The sequence below is a fragment of the Diuraphis noxia genome, unplaced genomic scaffold (genome assembly GCF_037042655.1).
Source record: "Diuraphis noxia isolate RWA-SAM2 unplaced genomic scaffold, SU_Dnox_SAM2 contig0004, whole genome shotgun sequence".
Lineage (NCBI taxonomy): Eukaryota > Metazoa > Arthropoda > Insecta > Hemiptera > Aphididae > Diuraphis > Diuraphis noxia.
In genome coordinates, this window is record NW_028301714.1 from 56,271,663 (window position 1) to 56,287,068 (window position 15,406).

Sequence of the window (15,406 nt, forward strand, 5' to 3'; positions counted from 1 at the left end):
GTTGTAGCCACTTCGTGAAATTGATCTTTTCGTGAAAAGATAACCATTTAGTGAAATGGAAACACGTTTTTCACACTTTGTGAAATAAATTCAAAAATATTTCACGAAATGGTCACTTTTTCATGAAATGGTCACTCAAATTTAAAATCGTGTAATTTTTTTCACAAAGTGGTCGTTCACTTTGTGTACTGAGATGCAACATTTAACAACTTATTCTACCTTTCGGCTTTCTATCCTTATAGATTTAACTTAAATAATTATGTATAGTAATTGTTTATTTACATAATATTAATTTATTAACCGTATTGTGCCTAAAGGCTTCGGTCGCTAAACTCTCGTTGGATGGGGACTTGGCCTCCAAGCTCCAAACCTCCCGAGACTAAAATAACCAACCTGGGGGGAGGGGACAAGCATCCGTGTCCTTCAGGCAGATCCCCTAACAAATAAACCAAGATAACCAAACAGTCCGAACTCTGAGGTGAAAAAAGTCCGAGTAATCAACTCGCCTAAGTCTACTTTGCACGGCATTAAAATAATGTTACACACATGCGTATAAACGTAAAATCTTAACCTTTGAAAGGCTATAACTTCCAACATAATGGTTTCGCAAAAAAATTCAAACAGTTTCAAAATCAGCATTGAAAATTACGTCTTTAAAAAAATTTTAAAATTCTCGTGGTTTAGTGCATTTTAGCTTTTTTTTTTTTGTATATTAACCACGTAAAATTTTGGTGTGCTATAGTAATTCAATTTAATTTGTTTAATTGAATTATATATTTCAATAATATGAATAGATCATATTTAATTTAATATGTTACTACGTATTCTATATAGTATAATATAAGTACTTACCGAGCGTCTCAGACAAGTAAAATCACTGATAGATACCTATGCTTATCACATAATAATTTTAATAGATCAATTAACTCGGTGAAGTTTTCCATTTCATTTTACAAATATGAACTTCAATTTTACCACGGAACCATATGTGATATGTGATTGATTTTATTATTTTAAGCAATTTAAATCATAAAATTCTAAAACATTATAAATTGATCAAAAATAAGAATAAAAATGAACATATTTTGTAAAATACGGGAAATTTTTGTGATTCCGTTCGTTCTTACAGCTGGTTACACTGTACGTGTCTACTGATAACGATTGTTTATATTATTTAATATTTTGGGATGCAGATGAATAATTATATTTTATATATTTTAATTATAGTTAGATACTTATTACTTGGAAACTAGACTAAGATACTCATGGCTAATTAGTAATTTGTTATACCTATTTATGTCGTCAACCAAAATATATAAATGTAGTCACTAGTTTTATTTTTCTAAAATTGTTGACAGTCAAAATGGCAATGAAGCCCAATTAAAATTTTATTTGAAAATTATTGTCTGTGATGGATACTTCTGCAAAAACCGACGAATCCCAAAACTCCTCCACGCAGCAGGATGGCGAGAATAAACTTAAAATATTTGATAAAATTGTGTATTTTTCAAGTGGTTCGATCGGAGATGAGGTAAGTATCGACTAGTATGCTCACGGAATCGTTAATATTGGTGTTTTAAATGTTTTAGGCATTATTGGTGCTCAAAAACAGCAATGCCGAATCAACATGTTTGTTATCTGATTCAGTTACACATTGTATTGTCGGAAAAAATTATGCAGAAGCTGATGTTAGTGCTGCAAGAGAATTATATGATGTCACTACTGTAACTCCAGAATGGATCCGAATGTCTGTTTTGTGCAATAAACTTCTACCGTATCCTTTTTACTACATTCAGAATTATCTACAAACTGAATTTAACTAATTAATAAATAAATACATTTCATGATTTTGTTTAACTTTTTATTTTGTTTAAAATTGTTTAGTATTACAATGTTTAAATATATTCAATCAACGCAAACACCTATGCCAATAATTTTTGCCTTTTTCTTAATAATATAATTTTAGAACAAAACCATTTAATCCATTTGAAGATAATCTTTTTAGCGGAATAGTTGTATGTGTATCTCAACAGATTCCAAATGATTGTAAGATCTTATGGGCATTAGTCACCTATAATGGTGGTACCTTCCAACTAAGATTGAACCTTAAGAAAACTACTCATCTGGTAGTCACCAAACCATTTGGGGTAAATAATATTATATTTGCAAATAAATTCTTGAAAAAATAATCACTTTACTGTACTATGTATTTTATTAACATTAATAATTAGGAATCTTTCGTGAAAAAATAACTTATGCTATACCTATTATCTAATAACTGCAGGGTTCAGGACTTAAATCGTTTGAATATTCAAAAGTTCTTAAATGCTTTTTCTTTTCTCATTTATTTGGCTAATTTTAATTGCTTTAAGTCCCAACCTCTGCAAAAAGCAACAATTATTTATCATTTTTTAATTAATTAATATAAATATTTTATCATTTATCAGCCATTCTACACTAATTGAACTATGAATTTAATTGATTTGATTAATTATATGGACACAATACAATATTCTGTTTAAAATTGTTAACTATAAATAATCAAATTTTATATATTTTATATTTAAAAAAAACTTATTTCTAAGTATATAGATTATCAGTAGGTATATTATATTTTGAACTAATTGTTAATTTTTGTTTAAATTGCATATTACAAAGTGATACTACTCTAAATATACAATTTAATCTTTATATAATACTGATATGCATTTTCATTGTTCTATTACTATGGATTATAAATATAGAATGATCATGTATACTAATATTTTATCCAAAATTTAATGAAATATGTTCAAGTGTGTATTATGAATTATGTATTTTATTTATTTGTTTTGAAATTAATCCTAATCATAATATTTTATTAAAAACTGAATATATACTGTTTTATTTAGAAAAAGTATGATGCAGTTTTATCAAGTGGTTCAGATAAAATCAAAATTGTAACTCCTGATTGGATTATTGATTGCTTAAAAAACAAAGAAATATGTCCTGAAACTAACTATCATCCTAGACTTCTTGTCACGGCAAAATTACCACCTACAAATCAATCTTTTAGTATGTTTCTTAGTTATTATGTTAATTGAGAATAAACTCTGAAATTGTTTTTAAATTTTATTTTTGTTTTAGAATTACAAACTAGTGGTTTGTCAACAATTACTGGTTTTGCTGATTTTGATGCGCCCGTTGAACAACCTGGAGGTGTTGTTCCCAAAAATCAGGGATTAGAACAGTTGAAACAACGTTTACCATGGAATCAACCTCCCACACCACCAACATCTCAACCTGTTCATGTAATTAGAATGTTTACTTCATCATTTTTATTTTACCCTTATTATAAGGTATAAACTAATACATATAATATGTAACATTTTTTTTAAAATTATTATTAGACCCAATCATCACAAGTAACTCAAGGAACTGCTCAATCAAATACTACTCAACTAAAACCAATGATGTCATTAATGTCTACTCCACAACTTCAACGACTATCACAACAACAAGTTCAACAATTACAATTGCAACAGCAAACACATGCTAATAATCAGCTTTTATCCCAGCAACAAATGCATATGCCCCAACAACAAAATCAATTCCAACAACAAATTCGCACTCAACAAATGCAACAATCAAAACAAATTCAGTTACAGCATGGTCAACAGTTGCAATATCAATCTAATCATCAACAAATTCAACAAACCCATATGCAATTGCAACAAGGACAACAAACTCATCTTCAAATGATGCAAAAAAGCCAACAACAAACACTTCAACAAAATCAACAACACATTCAAATGCAACAAAAAGTTCAACAGCTGCAGTCTATTCCTGGCCAACAACTTCAAAATCAACAACAGCAAGTAGTATTGCAACAGCAAAATGTTCAAATTCAGTCAGGTCAACAGCAACAACAAAACGTCCAGCAACTTCAATCAAGCCAACAGCCAAACCAAATACCACTGTCACAGCAACAAACGGTACAAATCCAACAAGGTCAATTACCTCAGTTACAACCACAGTCTGTTCAAATTCAACAGGGTCAACCACAACAGCAACAAGTTCAAATGCCTCAATTGCAACAGCAAACTGTTCAACTCCAACAAGGTCAACAACAGCAGGGTCAACTAACACAGATACAAAAACAAACAGTTCAATTACAACAAAACCCACAGCATTCTAACCAATTGCAACAAGGGCAACAAATTCAGCCACAGCAGATACAATTTCAAACAAGTAATAGTCAACAAGTACAATTTCCTCAGCAAGTTACTCAAAATGCTCAAGTTCACTTGCATCAACAACCTCAATTACAAAATGTCCAGTCTACACAAGCTTCTCAGATTTGCATAGTATCAAATGGACAGCAGCTTCAACAGGCTCAAGCTAATCCGTCAAACCAGCAACAACAACTTCTACTTCAACAACAGCAGAGATTAATGTTTCAGCAACGCATTGTTCAACAAGGTGGTGGTACTGTTTCAACTCAATGGCGAATGGCTCATCCACCATCTAATATGGTACTATTATTTAAATACATTTTCTTATATTTATTTAAATATTATTATCAATAGTGACCCTATTGTGATTATATAAGATCCTACTATTGCACCTGAGGAGACCAAAAATGAAAATAATAATATGTAAAAAATGCTATTTTAGATTATATACACATACTTGTTTTTTTAAAACAAACAGTTTTAGGGTATTTTTATTCTAAAAGGAACATTTAAGAATTAAAACACAAGTAAATTTTAAATTACAAATAAAAAACTGTATTATACACATTTAGCAACAATAGTGTAACATTTAAGACTCAAGTCTAACGACTTAACATCTGTTTAATACAAATTTTCCCACAAGTCATATCTGATAACACATTTAGCTTTTTAGGTCTAAAGCAGAGGTATTCAAACTTTTTCAGCTCGCGGCTCCTTTGGGTGTTTACAATATGTTTACGGCTCCCAAATTATTATGAAAAAATTGAAACAACACACGAATACAATATGGGTGATAATAACAGTGACTTTAGTACTAGAAATAAAACTTCAAATGTTCGAATCGTAAGGTGTGTCGTATTCATTTCAATAATGATTGCAGATAATATTTATAATAATTATACAGGACCTAGGTATGATGTTGGTTTTCGGTGCTTTGACGCGGCTCCCTTTGCAAACTCTCGCGACGCCCCTGGGAGCCGCGACGCACAGTTTGAATACCTCTGGTCTAAAGTATGAATTTTGAAAGGCCATTTCAATCAATTGTCTGCTATTGTTAATAGTTATAACTTATTATCAGTACTGATATTTTTAATTATTTTTGTAATCATTTTCTCATGGGTGGATACAATCTCTACAATTCTCGTAAAGGACCTCTAATTGTTATATTATTATTTTTTTATTTTTTATTTCACAAATCCCAACTCCTGAAGCTATTGGCGTTTCAAAATACATATTATAGTTTACTTAATTTTTACATAATATTACATGTGTGTATAGAGAATATATTTTAATTATCTTTTAGCCACGTGTTCAGGTTAACCAGCAACAATCCCAACAAATTCAACAACAACAAACCTTAGTCATCGGACAACAACCAACAGTAAATATGAATAATTCAAATACACAACCTACTACTCAAACTCAATGGCCCCCACAACAAACTTTAACTATTCAAAGAACTATTCAACAGCCAATGGATCAAAGACAAGTAATATGGTCACAGCAGTCTCCGGTAATTAATCACTTTTTTACCATTCATAGTTTATAGTTAATAGTTCAGTATCTTTAAACATCAACTGTTTCTAGCACGGGCCACAACAGATGATACATATGGATGCAAAAACGCACCAGCAAATACAAGCAATGAATCCAGCTGAACGATTGGCATTTATTAATAAATTAACAAAACAAAGGAACCTTGTTTTGCAACAATTTAATGTACGATTGATACTAAATAATTCCATTCAATATCAATAAAAAATAACAATTATCTTATAGGCTCGCCAACAGCAAGCTGCAGGTGTGGCTGGAGGTACAAATATTGTGAGACCAGCAACAGCACCCAATGGTCAAACAACTGTCATTCGTACTCTTAATCATCAACTAATATCGTCTACTGGAATGACACCAGCTCAACAAGTACAATGGAATCAAATACGGCAACAACAAGTAATGCATCTGTATAATTATAATATTATAAACTATTGTGTTCAAAGCCAATATAATAATAATTATTTTATTTTTCTAAAAGCTGTTGGCTCAACAACAACAACAGCAACAACAACAAATGGCAGGTGGAACTGTCACTACTGGACTACCAACCAATGCAAAAACTGTAAGCAATACATTGGTGAACAATCAACAAGCTGTTCAACCGCAAACTACAGTTTGGCAACAGTCACCTGTTACTGAACAAGGTGAGTAACTTAGTATCAAATAATAATTACAGAATATGTTTCCAAACTACTTTTACTAATTGTTTTATATGAATTGATTATATTTTACAAATTTTGAAGTTTAATAGTGTAAACTAACTTGTACATCAAAATGTATTGTGTCACATAAATCTCAGAAACCAGTTGTGTACTGGATCACTATAGATATGATTATCGTACTAGATGAACATAATTATTATCCTGTTCAGATAGAGTCAATAGAGGGAGTGAAGTTCACATTTTGGGTGAATTGTAATACATACAATTGAAGGCGTTGCCCCCCTACATTAGATTTTATATAATAATTGTACAATTGTCATTGGTGTAACCTAGGGATGGGATAATATTGTCTTAGTTTATACCTTATAGATTTTTAGTTCTACCACAGTCTACCTACTTCTCTCTCTAAAAATTTACCCTATAGATTACGCCTGACAGTTATTAAACTTACATGGTTTGACTGTTTAGACTTGTATCAGTATAATATTATTTTTCATTTGTTAGATACAATAATATTCAAAATCTTAGAGTGAACTGATTTTAGTTTTAAAAACAAATAAAAACAGCTTTTTTCTAGATTTATTATAGGAGTTGATTTTTGGTTAGTTTTTTATTTTTTTAGAATTTAATTCAATGGTAATTTAAATGTCTATAAATTTACTATTACTTAATTATTAAAAAATAATTCCCAAAAAGACTATGAAAGATCATAAATCACTTGAATCGTTGAATATTTTTATTAGTATAGATTTCAACTTTTCTTTGACGTTAATACTATAAAATGGCACTGCTTAAATTATTGGGATCATAACATGGATGATAAAATTCCAAATAGGAAGAAATCTACGGTTCCTATTATGTTCCACGCGCCACACATATTTCTGTTAATTTTCAAGATGCTACGTCAAATATTATTCAAGCTTTGCAATTTGTATCTCCAAGTTCCAAGTTTCAGAATCATAAAAAAATGTATATAGTCTGCAAGACTGCAAATGAGTATTGAGTACCTTCCTATAATATTATACTCCAACGTTTAGGAAATCTGCTGAACTGCTGCTCTATAAGTAAAACCAAAAATTATAAAAAATTGTGAATAGCGTGCTCTAGTAATTGAATGTTGAGTGAATTTCAATTTTTTATCTCCAATACATTTATGAGCATAAAGTTCATTGAAAAACATTTATAATTTAAACAAATATTCATAATACTATCATTTTGGGCCATTCATCTTCACTAAGATTTTGGAAAGAGCCAAGTATTAAATTTGAAAATTACTTCAGGCCATATGCAGTGAATAAATTTAAATTTGCGCATAATATTGACCTTGAAATAAATAGGGTCTTTTTCAGGCATATTTTTTCCCTCCTTTCCCAGTCATAAAGATTATAAGTTATAATTTTGCTCGTGTTACATACTGAAAATGTATCATTCTTTAAACGCTGTTAACATTCATCCCAAAATAAACAATATGTGCATTGTACGTCAAAAACAAGCCAATTTGTAATTATTACATATTATTTTTATAATTCTCTATATACAAAAAGAACACAGAAAAGATTATTTAGTTGTTTATATCATAACTATTATAATTTATGAGGCTTTACCTGCTAAAGTCATATAGATAATAAGTATTAGCATTGATTATTTATTTATTAGGGATAAATATCTTCTAAAGCATTCATGTAAATGGTCATTAACCTATAGCCTATAGGTACCTATCATTGATTATAAATATTATAAGCTGTAAGTAATTTAAATACAACTTTTATAATATAAAATTAATATGTTTTTAATGTTATGTTCTATATACACGTCTATTATCAGCTGTATAAAAAAACAAGATAAATATTTTAAATGATAAGGTTAATATTATTAATAGGGTATAAATGATGTTTTCTTATTTTATCATATAATCTTGTTTTTATAAATGTTAAATTCAAAAAAATTAAATTTCCCTACCTCTTTATGGGAGTTACTGTAAAACCTAAAAACTATATCAATTTTAGATATAACTTTTAATTGTAATTTTTATATAAAAAAATTGTTGTCAAAACTCAATTCACAATATTTTTAAATGAATTTGTTCAATAATACTATAATATCTTCCCATTTTCAAAATTTTAAGTTAATAATATTATTATTTGTTGCTATTTAAATCATAATATGTATATATATATATATATACATACATACATATGATTTAAATATTATGTATATATCATTATTTCCTAATTTTCTTACATTTTGTGGGTTAATAGTACATCAAATTATGTAGTAATATTTAACTTCAACCTGAATCCAGTCACTAAGTATATATTTATTTAATTTTGACTTGTGTACAATTAAGATATAAGTTACTGATTAGAAGTAGGTCTTAGTTTCAATTAATTACTATGATAGAAAAATTATTACAGGACATCAACAAACTTCCGGATCTATGTCTGCTGCACAATTGGCTCAAATACATCAAAGACAACAACAACTCCAACAGTTAAGATTACAACAATTGCAAATGGATGCCTCACAAAAACAACAAACGTTGCAACAACAGGTACTAAATCCTAAGATGAAGTAGCAAGTGTTTGTAATCATGTTTCAAAATTCATTGTATTGTTCATTAGGTTGCCCCCAACCAAGCACCAATTCCTAATGCAATGCAGCCTAATGTTGTACAATCACCTCAAGTGGCTACAGCACAGACTTCAAATGTTCAGCCACAACAGACGCCAACATTACCAACAAACGAGCAAACTGAAACACAAACACCAAGTCAAGAAACATTTCCAGTAAGTACAATGTTGATTTATTGTTTTACTTACATTGGAAAAGTGTACATGTTATTGGGGCGATTGCTTTTTGGTGACGGACATTATTTTGGTGTTCTTGATAAAATGTTGGTTTGAGGTTTTCTATATTTACTTTTTAATGATACTCCTCTATATATTAAATTCTTTATAACTGTGTACCTACACATTAATTGGATGGATATCATTTGTTCTAATAGAAACCTATAAAATGTATGATGTGTTAAATACTTATATATTTAATTACAAAATTAAAAGTTGAATTATGTACAAAGTATATCACACTAAAATGTATTTTGATAAGTTCAAGCTAATAAATATTTTAATTTATAACTGGAAGTAATAATTCAATATATTTCAAATATCAGTATTTTTATTTTATTTTTTTTTTTTTTGTATCTAAATGTCCTAAAGATTTTAGTAAAGTCGTTAATTTGCAAAACTGGCTATATACTTTCCTTGACATAGGAAAACTACATGATCATGATTTTCAACTATTGATAATAGATAATAATATGCTGCATATTATCATAATTATTGTTTGATTTATAATTTTTGCAAAGATCTTTTGATGCTTAATAATGTATTAAATCTAAAATTATTATGTACATTTCTTAATTTACTAATTTGAAACTGTAGAACAAGTTTTTACATTCTACTATTTCAATTTCATAATAGTCCTAATAGTTCTAAATATCTTCCTCTCATAATACTATTATATTTTATTAATATTATATACATGTACCTATTTTAGCTTAGTTTTTTTTCATTTATTATATTGTTAAAAACATATATTATATTCAAAAGATTGTCCAACAATGTGTTGAAGTTAAATCCTCACAAAAATAAATTAATCGTTTTTAGTATTATTTTGTTTATTACATAATTTCAAATTAAATTAAAATATGTATTCAACACATTTTTTTTAAATTTAATTTAATATTACAATAAATTTTCATTTGTGTTTGTTTAACCTTTCATTTATATATATTTGAAATTGGTGATTTATGTATCTAGATGTAAGATCTAAATAATAGTTAGTGGATTATTTTTAATTTCTCAAAGGTTTTCAAGAAAATCAAATCATCTTGATCAATTAAAAATCAACTCATGTAATTTGTCCCATTTATATTATTTTTTTAGTTCACAATTTAAATTTTAAATTTTAGAATAGTAATCCACTATTATTCTACATCAATATAATCAAAGCATTACAAAATATATTTATGTTGAATAATTTAACTTGTTACTAAGCTTACGATTTCAGGTGAAATCAAAATAGTACAATTTAATTGTAATATTGTGTTTTACTTATTGCATACAAATATCCAATTTATTTTTGGATAAATGGAATATTTTTGCTGTTATGATTGCATCAAAATCATCATATTTTTCTAGCAAACACCTCAATCAAATCAACAAGCGTTGGTTGTAAACCCTAAGACCAAAACTGCGCTTGCTAATATGTTAAGTATACGTTTACAAAATGGCATATCATCGTCCACTTCAACACAGCAACAGGTAAAAAGTAAACACGCAATGGACCAACGCTGTTTTGAATTTTGTCTTCGTAGACACATCTCTATGTGCATAACTTCATTCAGTTGTTTTTTAATATTGAGCTAATGCATGGTCATTCTAATATACACTATCAATAATAATGGTTAGGATAATAAAGACAATTTAAGCGTATTATGAAGTTATGATACTTCCATGTTTGAATTAATATCCTATAAATGCCACCATTTTTGTATTTAATACTAGTAATGTTATTGTTTAAACTTATATATATTAAATATGTACTAATTTAACATAAACATTAATTTATTGCTTATTAATCTAACCTTATATAATTCTTAACAAAATTTATTGTTGATAATTTAATTCAATATGATGGTTTGGTGTTGCTAACGTAATGTAATCTAATTTCTAATTAAACTACAATATTAACAAAATTTGTTTATCTAGATCCACTTCTTACATTATAAATCTAATCATGTTATTAGTTTAAAAGAAAAATGATATATTTATTGATATATATATAATGATAACTTGGTAATATAATATTTAATGCATATTTGTGATTACAGCATGAGTTTGTGTATAATAAATAATAACAATAATAGTTGATACAATAAAATAACATGCTAATATATTTATATTTCATTTTTAATGTAAAAACATATGCCATACATTAATTAACCTAAATTTATGACTTTTATAGCAAATGTCTGGGCAAGAAATAAGTGCTGCAGGACAATTGAGATTGATGACCGCTCAACATCATGCTGCTCAACAACAAGGAAGTACTCAAGGCACATATCAGGTACTTAATTAATGATCAGAATAATTATGTAATAGTATTGTATTGAAATGTAAAATAAATTAATGTATACATATACTTTTTTGTGTGCTAATAGTCTCGAACAGTTTTGAATAATGTTACTAACAATACCGCAACAAACCGTGCTGCTCAAGTAGTTGGTCGTACAGCTGTTCAAACAGCCGCTCCTAATAAAACGTTACCTGCAAATTATAACCAATCGGCTGCTGTAAGAGTTGCGGCAGTTTTGGCAAAAAGTGCTGCTGGACAAACTGTTGGTCATCAACAACTTCCTCATCAGGCTAGATTTTTTGGACACAATCCAAATCTCAAATGTACTAAAAGTTTACCATTATCATAAACCAATGAAATTAAATTCTTTTTTATATTTAGTACCACCCGACAAGTGTTTGCTTGGTTGTATATTTTTGATTGTTGAATATGACCGATGTCCAGATACTATAAAAGAAGTACCTACCTGGAAACAAATTATCCTGGACCACGGTGGTGAGATTGAACCATCTTACACCCTACGCCTTACACATATTCTCTGCCAAACTCAAAAACATCCTCTTGTTCAACAGGTAGAATTATAAGTTAAAAGTTAAAACTATTATTTTTTCTTAGCAATTGTAACATTGTTAAATATATTATTAGGGTTTACGCGATGGAAAAAGATGTATTACAGCCTACTGGCTTAGTGATATAATAACCAAACAACAACTTATGCCTCCTTGGTATGCCCTTCATTTTCCTACTCCATATAGTGAGGAAAGACCTTGCCGACAGATGTTGATATCACTGACAAATTTTGAGAGTGATGAACGCAATCGTGTTAAATTTATGATTGAGTTGACTGGTGCTCGTGTTACGTCTTACTTTTCTGCTGACAACAATATTTTAGTTACAAGAAAGTATGTACATTCACTACTTAAATATAAATAATTTTAATATTGATTCATATTCATTTTTCATATGTTTATCAATTTCTTAAATTGTGGTTTTAATGGTTTTAGATTAGAAGGCAAAAAAGTTAAAAAAGCTAGAGATATTAATCGACCTGTGGTTAATGTGCAATGGTTAAATGAAATTCTATTTGGTCATTTATCGTGTATGTATCAACCAGAGAATGTTAAGTATCAACAATTCAATCTAAACAATCCATTCAGAGTTGACTATAACCTGGTACTTCACCTAATGGGTAAGATTGTAGTAATTATAAATAGGCTATAAAATTAGAATTTTAATGAACTTTTGTCAGTTATTGATATAATAATCATTTTTTTTTTCGAATTTTATATTGAAATTTTGAATAATAGGGGCGTGGAAAATGCCAATTAACGTTACCCAAGAATCATATGATAGAATACGTAATAATCATGTTCCTGTTAAAAGAAAACGGCCTCGACCAAATGCTAATTTTCCAGACCAAGAAAATAATGACTTAAGCACAGCTGATATAATTATCACAAATATCGACCCACCGCCAATAGAATATCGGCCATGTGTCATGCTTTCTGGATTTGGCTTAGGAAAAGAAGAACAACGTGTATGTTATACTATTATTTTAATACTAATGATTATTACAGTTAATTGTTTTTTCTTGCAGATGGTCTTACAACTTGGTGGCACAATTGCTAAAAATTATTCAGATGCTACTCATTTAGTGATGAAAGAACCAGTTAGAACTACAAAATTTTTATGTTGTCTTTCAACTGTCAAACATATTGTGAATGCTGAATGGCTTAAGGATTCTTCTACTCAACACATGTTTTTAGGTATACTGATAAAATTATAATAAATTACTATGTTATACATGTTTAATTTTTAATACAATTTTAGGTGAAGCAATTTACACTATTGAAGAAGTTTCTGTAGATCAGAAAGTCATTTGTAAAGTACATAAAATACTATCTAATCCAAATCGACATGAATTATTCAAAGGAAAGATATTTTATGTGACTCCGGGAGTTACTCATCCATCAGTGTACATTGTTCGGCAAATAATAGAATCAGCAGGTGGTACTGTGGAAAAACAAAGAAGATCATTGAGAGCTATACAAGAACTTGAACCTAATACATACATCGTAATTGCATCTAATAATGATCTTCATCTGGTTTCTGATCTTATTCGATCATCTTATGGTGAGCCAATACTTAATATTTATTCAAATATTTTATAAGCCAATAGACCATTTTCATGTTTATATTATTGTTGTCAACTATTGATATGTTAAAAAATGGTTCTTATTTAATTTTAAGTTGGTTGACACTTGTTTCATGCCAAATTTTTAAGTTTAAACATAATATCCTTTGACATCAAGATCCTATGAAACAAAATAATAAAAACGTTACTCCTTAATCTTATAATTATATAACTCCATTAGGCTATATAAGAAGGAAATAGTCTACTAACTTTTATTTTAAACAACCATTTACTTTATATGACCGCCTTTTAACAATTTTTGGTCCAACATTAACTTAAATGAAGAATTATTTAACAGGGTATAACTATCTCAGATTTGTTCTTATAATTTTCATAGTCGGTTGAGTTTTTATTGTGTACATGTTGATATGTTAAGATACAACAGATTTTATTTGAATTGATATACATATTCTTTTGATACTCGTGTATATGCTACTTACCATAAAACAGTATGCCTGCAGGATGCTACTTACCATAAAATATGACATACCTACTCTTATATATTATGTTATAATTTTATTTAATTTTACTAAAAAGTACACGTGACTTGAGTTATTAGGATAAACAACATATTATTATACCGGTCATATAACACTTTAATAGCTGAATAGCTATTATACTGATAAATATTCACAAAGATCCACAATAACATACTTTTAGATATTAAATTATTGTGATATGTGTTGTATCTTTCCACCTTGCTGTGTTAAACAACAGATTTGTTAGATCGCCGACTAAACAGCAATGGTAGTGATCCATTAAAATAACATAACAATTTATATGAAGTTTTCTGGGATGACGTAAACACAGCATAACAATATAAAATGTATTGAAATAGTTGACAATGATCATCATGTAGTACACTTAAATACATCTACAATGGCTATAATCTCTAATTTATTTGGAGTCTTTTTGTCTTAATTATTTTATTAATTATTTAATTCCTACACACATACGATAAACTCTATCACATTATCAATATGTACTATATTAGTATGTAGATTAGATTTTATTTAGTTATACTGTAGACCTGATCAAATTTAGTGGTAGGTTAACATGTAACAATTTGTAATTTTATATTTTCATTTTAGGTATCTATTCTTCTGAGTTTGTACTATCCGCAGTTATGACACAATATGTCAATTATGACATGGCTTATAAAAAAGCGAAAAAAATAACGAATTAGTTACAAGAATTCACAACATTGTATGTATATAAATCTACCTTTAAAAATTTAAATCTTCAGTTGTTTGCTATGTTTCTTATGTTCAATTTCGAATGATTTAAATAAAAGTTGTTTCATGTATAAAGTTCTCTTTAGAATTATATTTTATTAGTAATAATAATTGTATTTTGTATATTCCAAACTCTTAAAATATTAATTCATTTATAAACTCATTGTTTTCTAATTAATAATCTTTTATAATTGTTTATGTAAAAATAAAATGTTCTTAGATAAAATTGTATTATTTCAATATAGTATCTCTTTCCCACGTTTAGTTTTAATTATGATTGTTGTCACACCAATTTTTGTAAATCTAATTTGATAAATTTTAATTTAAAAAGTTATATATTTTTTATCAATAATATTATTTTTTAAATGTTAATAAAATATAATATGGTTAATTATGTAATTGATGTTA

At 28.2% G+C, this 15,406-nt stretch overlaps 1 protein-coding gene across 3 annotated transcripts; it reads left to right on the forward strand.

Annotated features, from left to right (window-relative positions):
• Nucleotides 1-1,197: 1,197 nt before the first annotated feature.
• On the forward strand, nt 1,198-15,397 carry LOC107161320 (uncharacterized). Of its 3 annotated transcripts, none has more exons than XM_089225988.1 (22): nt 1,198-1,531; nt 1,590-1,774; nt 1,967-2,147; nt 2,892-3,054; nt 3,127-3,290; nt 3,390-4,514; nt 5,530-5,727; nt 5,802-5,933; nt 5,994-6,164; nt 6,247-6,412; nt 8,845-8,981; nt 9,052-9,216; nt 10,633-10,755; nt 11,459-11,560; nt 11,655-11,892; nt 11,951-12,141; nt 12,215-12,471; nt 12,574-12,758; nt 12,877-13,106; nt 13,167-13,335; nt 13,400-13,702; nt 14,855-15,397. In XM_089225988.1, the coding sequence occupies exons 1-22, from the start codon at nt 1,412-1,414 to the stop codon at nt 14,947-14,949; spliced, it is 4,800 nt and encodes a 1,599-aa protein (XP_089082114.1). In that variant the 5' UTR covers nt 1,198-1,411; the 3' UTR covers nt 14,950-15,397. The 3 variants fall into 3 exon arrangements, with proteins under 3 accessions (XP_089082114.1, XP_089082113.1, XP_089082115.1); XM_089225987.1 differs by having other exon boundaries at nt 1,199-1,531; nt 5,518-5,727; XM_089225989.1 differs by lacking the exon at nt 10,633-10,755 and having other exon boundaries at nt 1,199-1,531; nt 5,518-5,727.
• Nucleotides 15,398-15,406: the final 9 nt, after the last annotated feature.

Excerpts from the sequence above, each read along its gene's own strand:
- LOC107161320 (XM_089225987.1), top strand. The coding sequence starts at position 1,412 with ATGGATACTTCTGCAAAAACCGACGAATCCCAAAACTCCTCCACGCAG. Across the intron at positions 9,217-10,632 it reads CAAGTCAAGAAACATTTCCA|CAAACACCTCAATCAAATCA; the intron begins GTAAGTACAATG and ends ATATTTTTCTAG. Across the intron at positions 13,336-13,399 it reads TACTCAACACATGTTTTTAG|GTGAAGCAATTTACACTATT; the intron begins GTATACTGATAA and ends ATACAATTTTAG.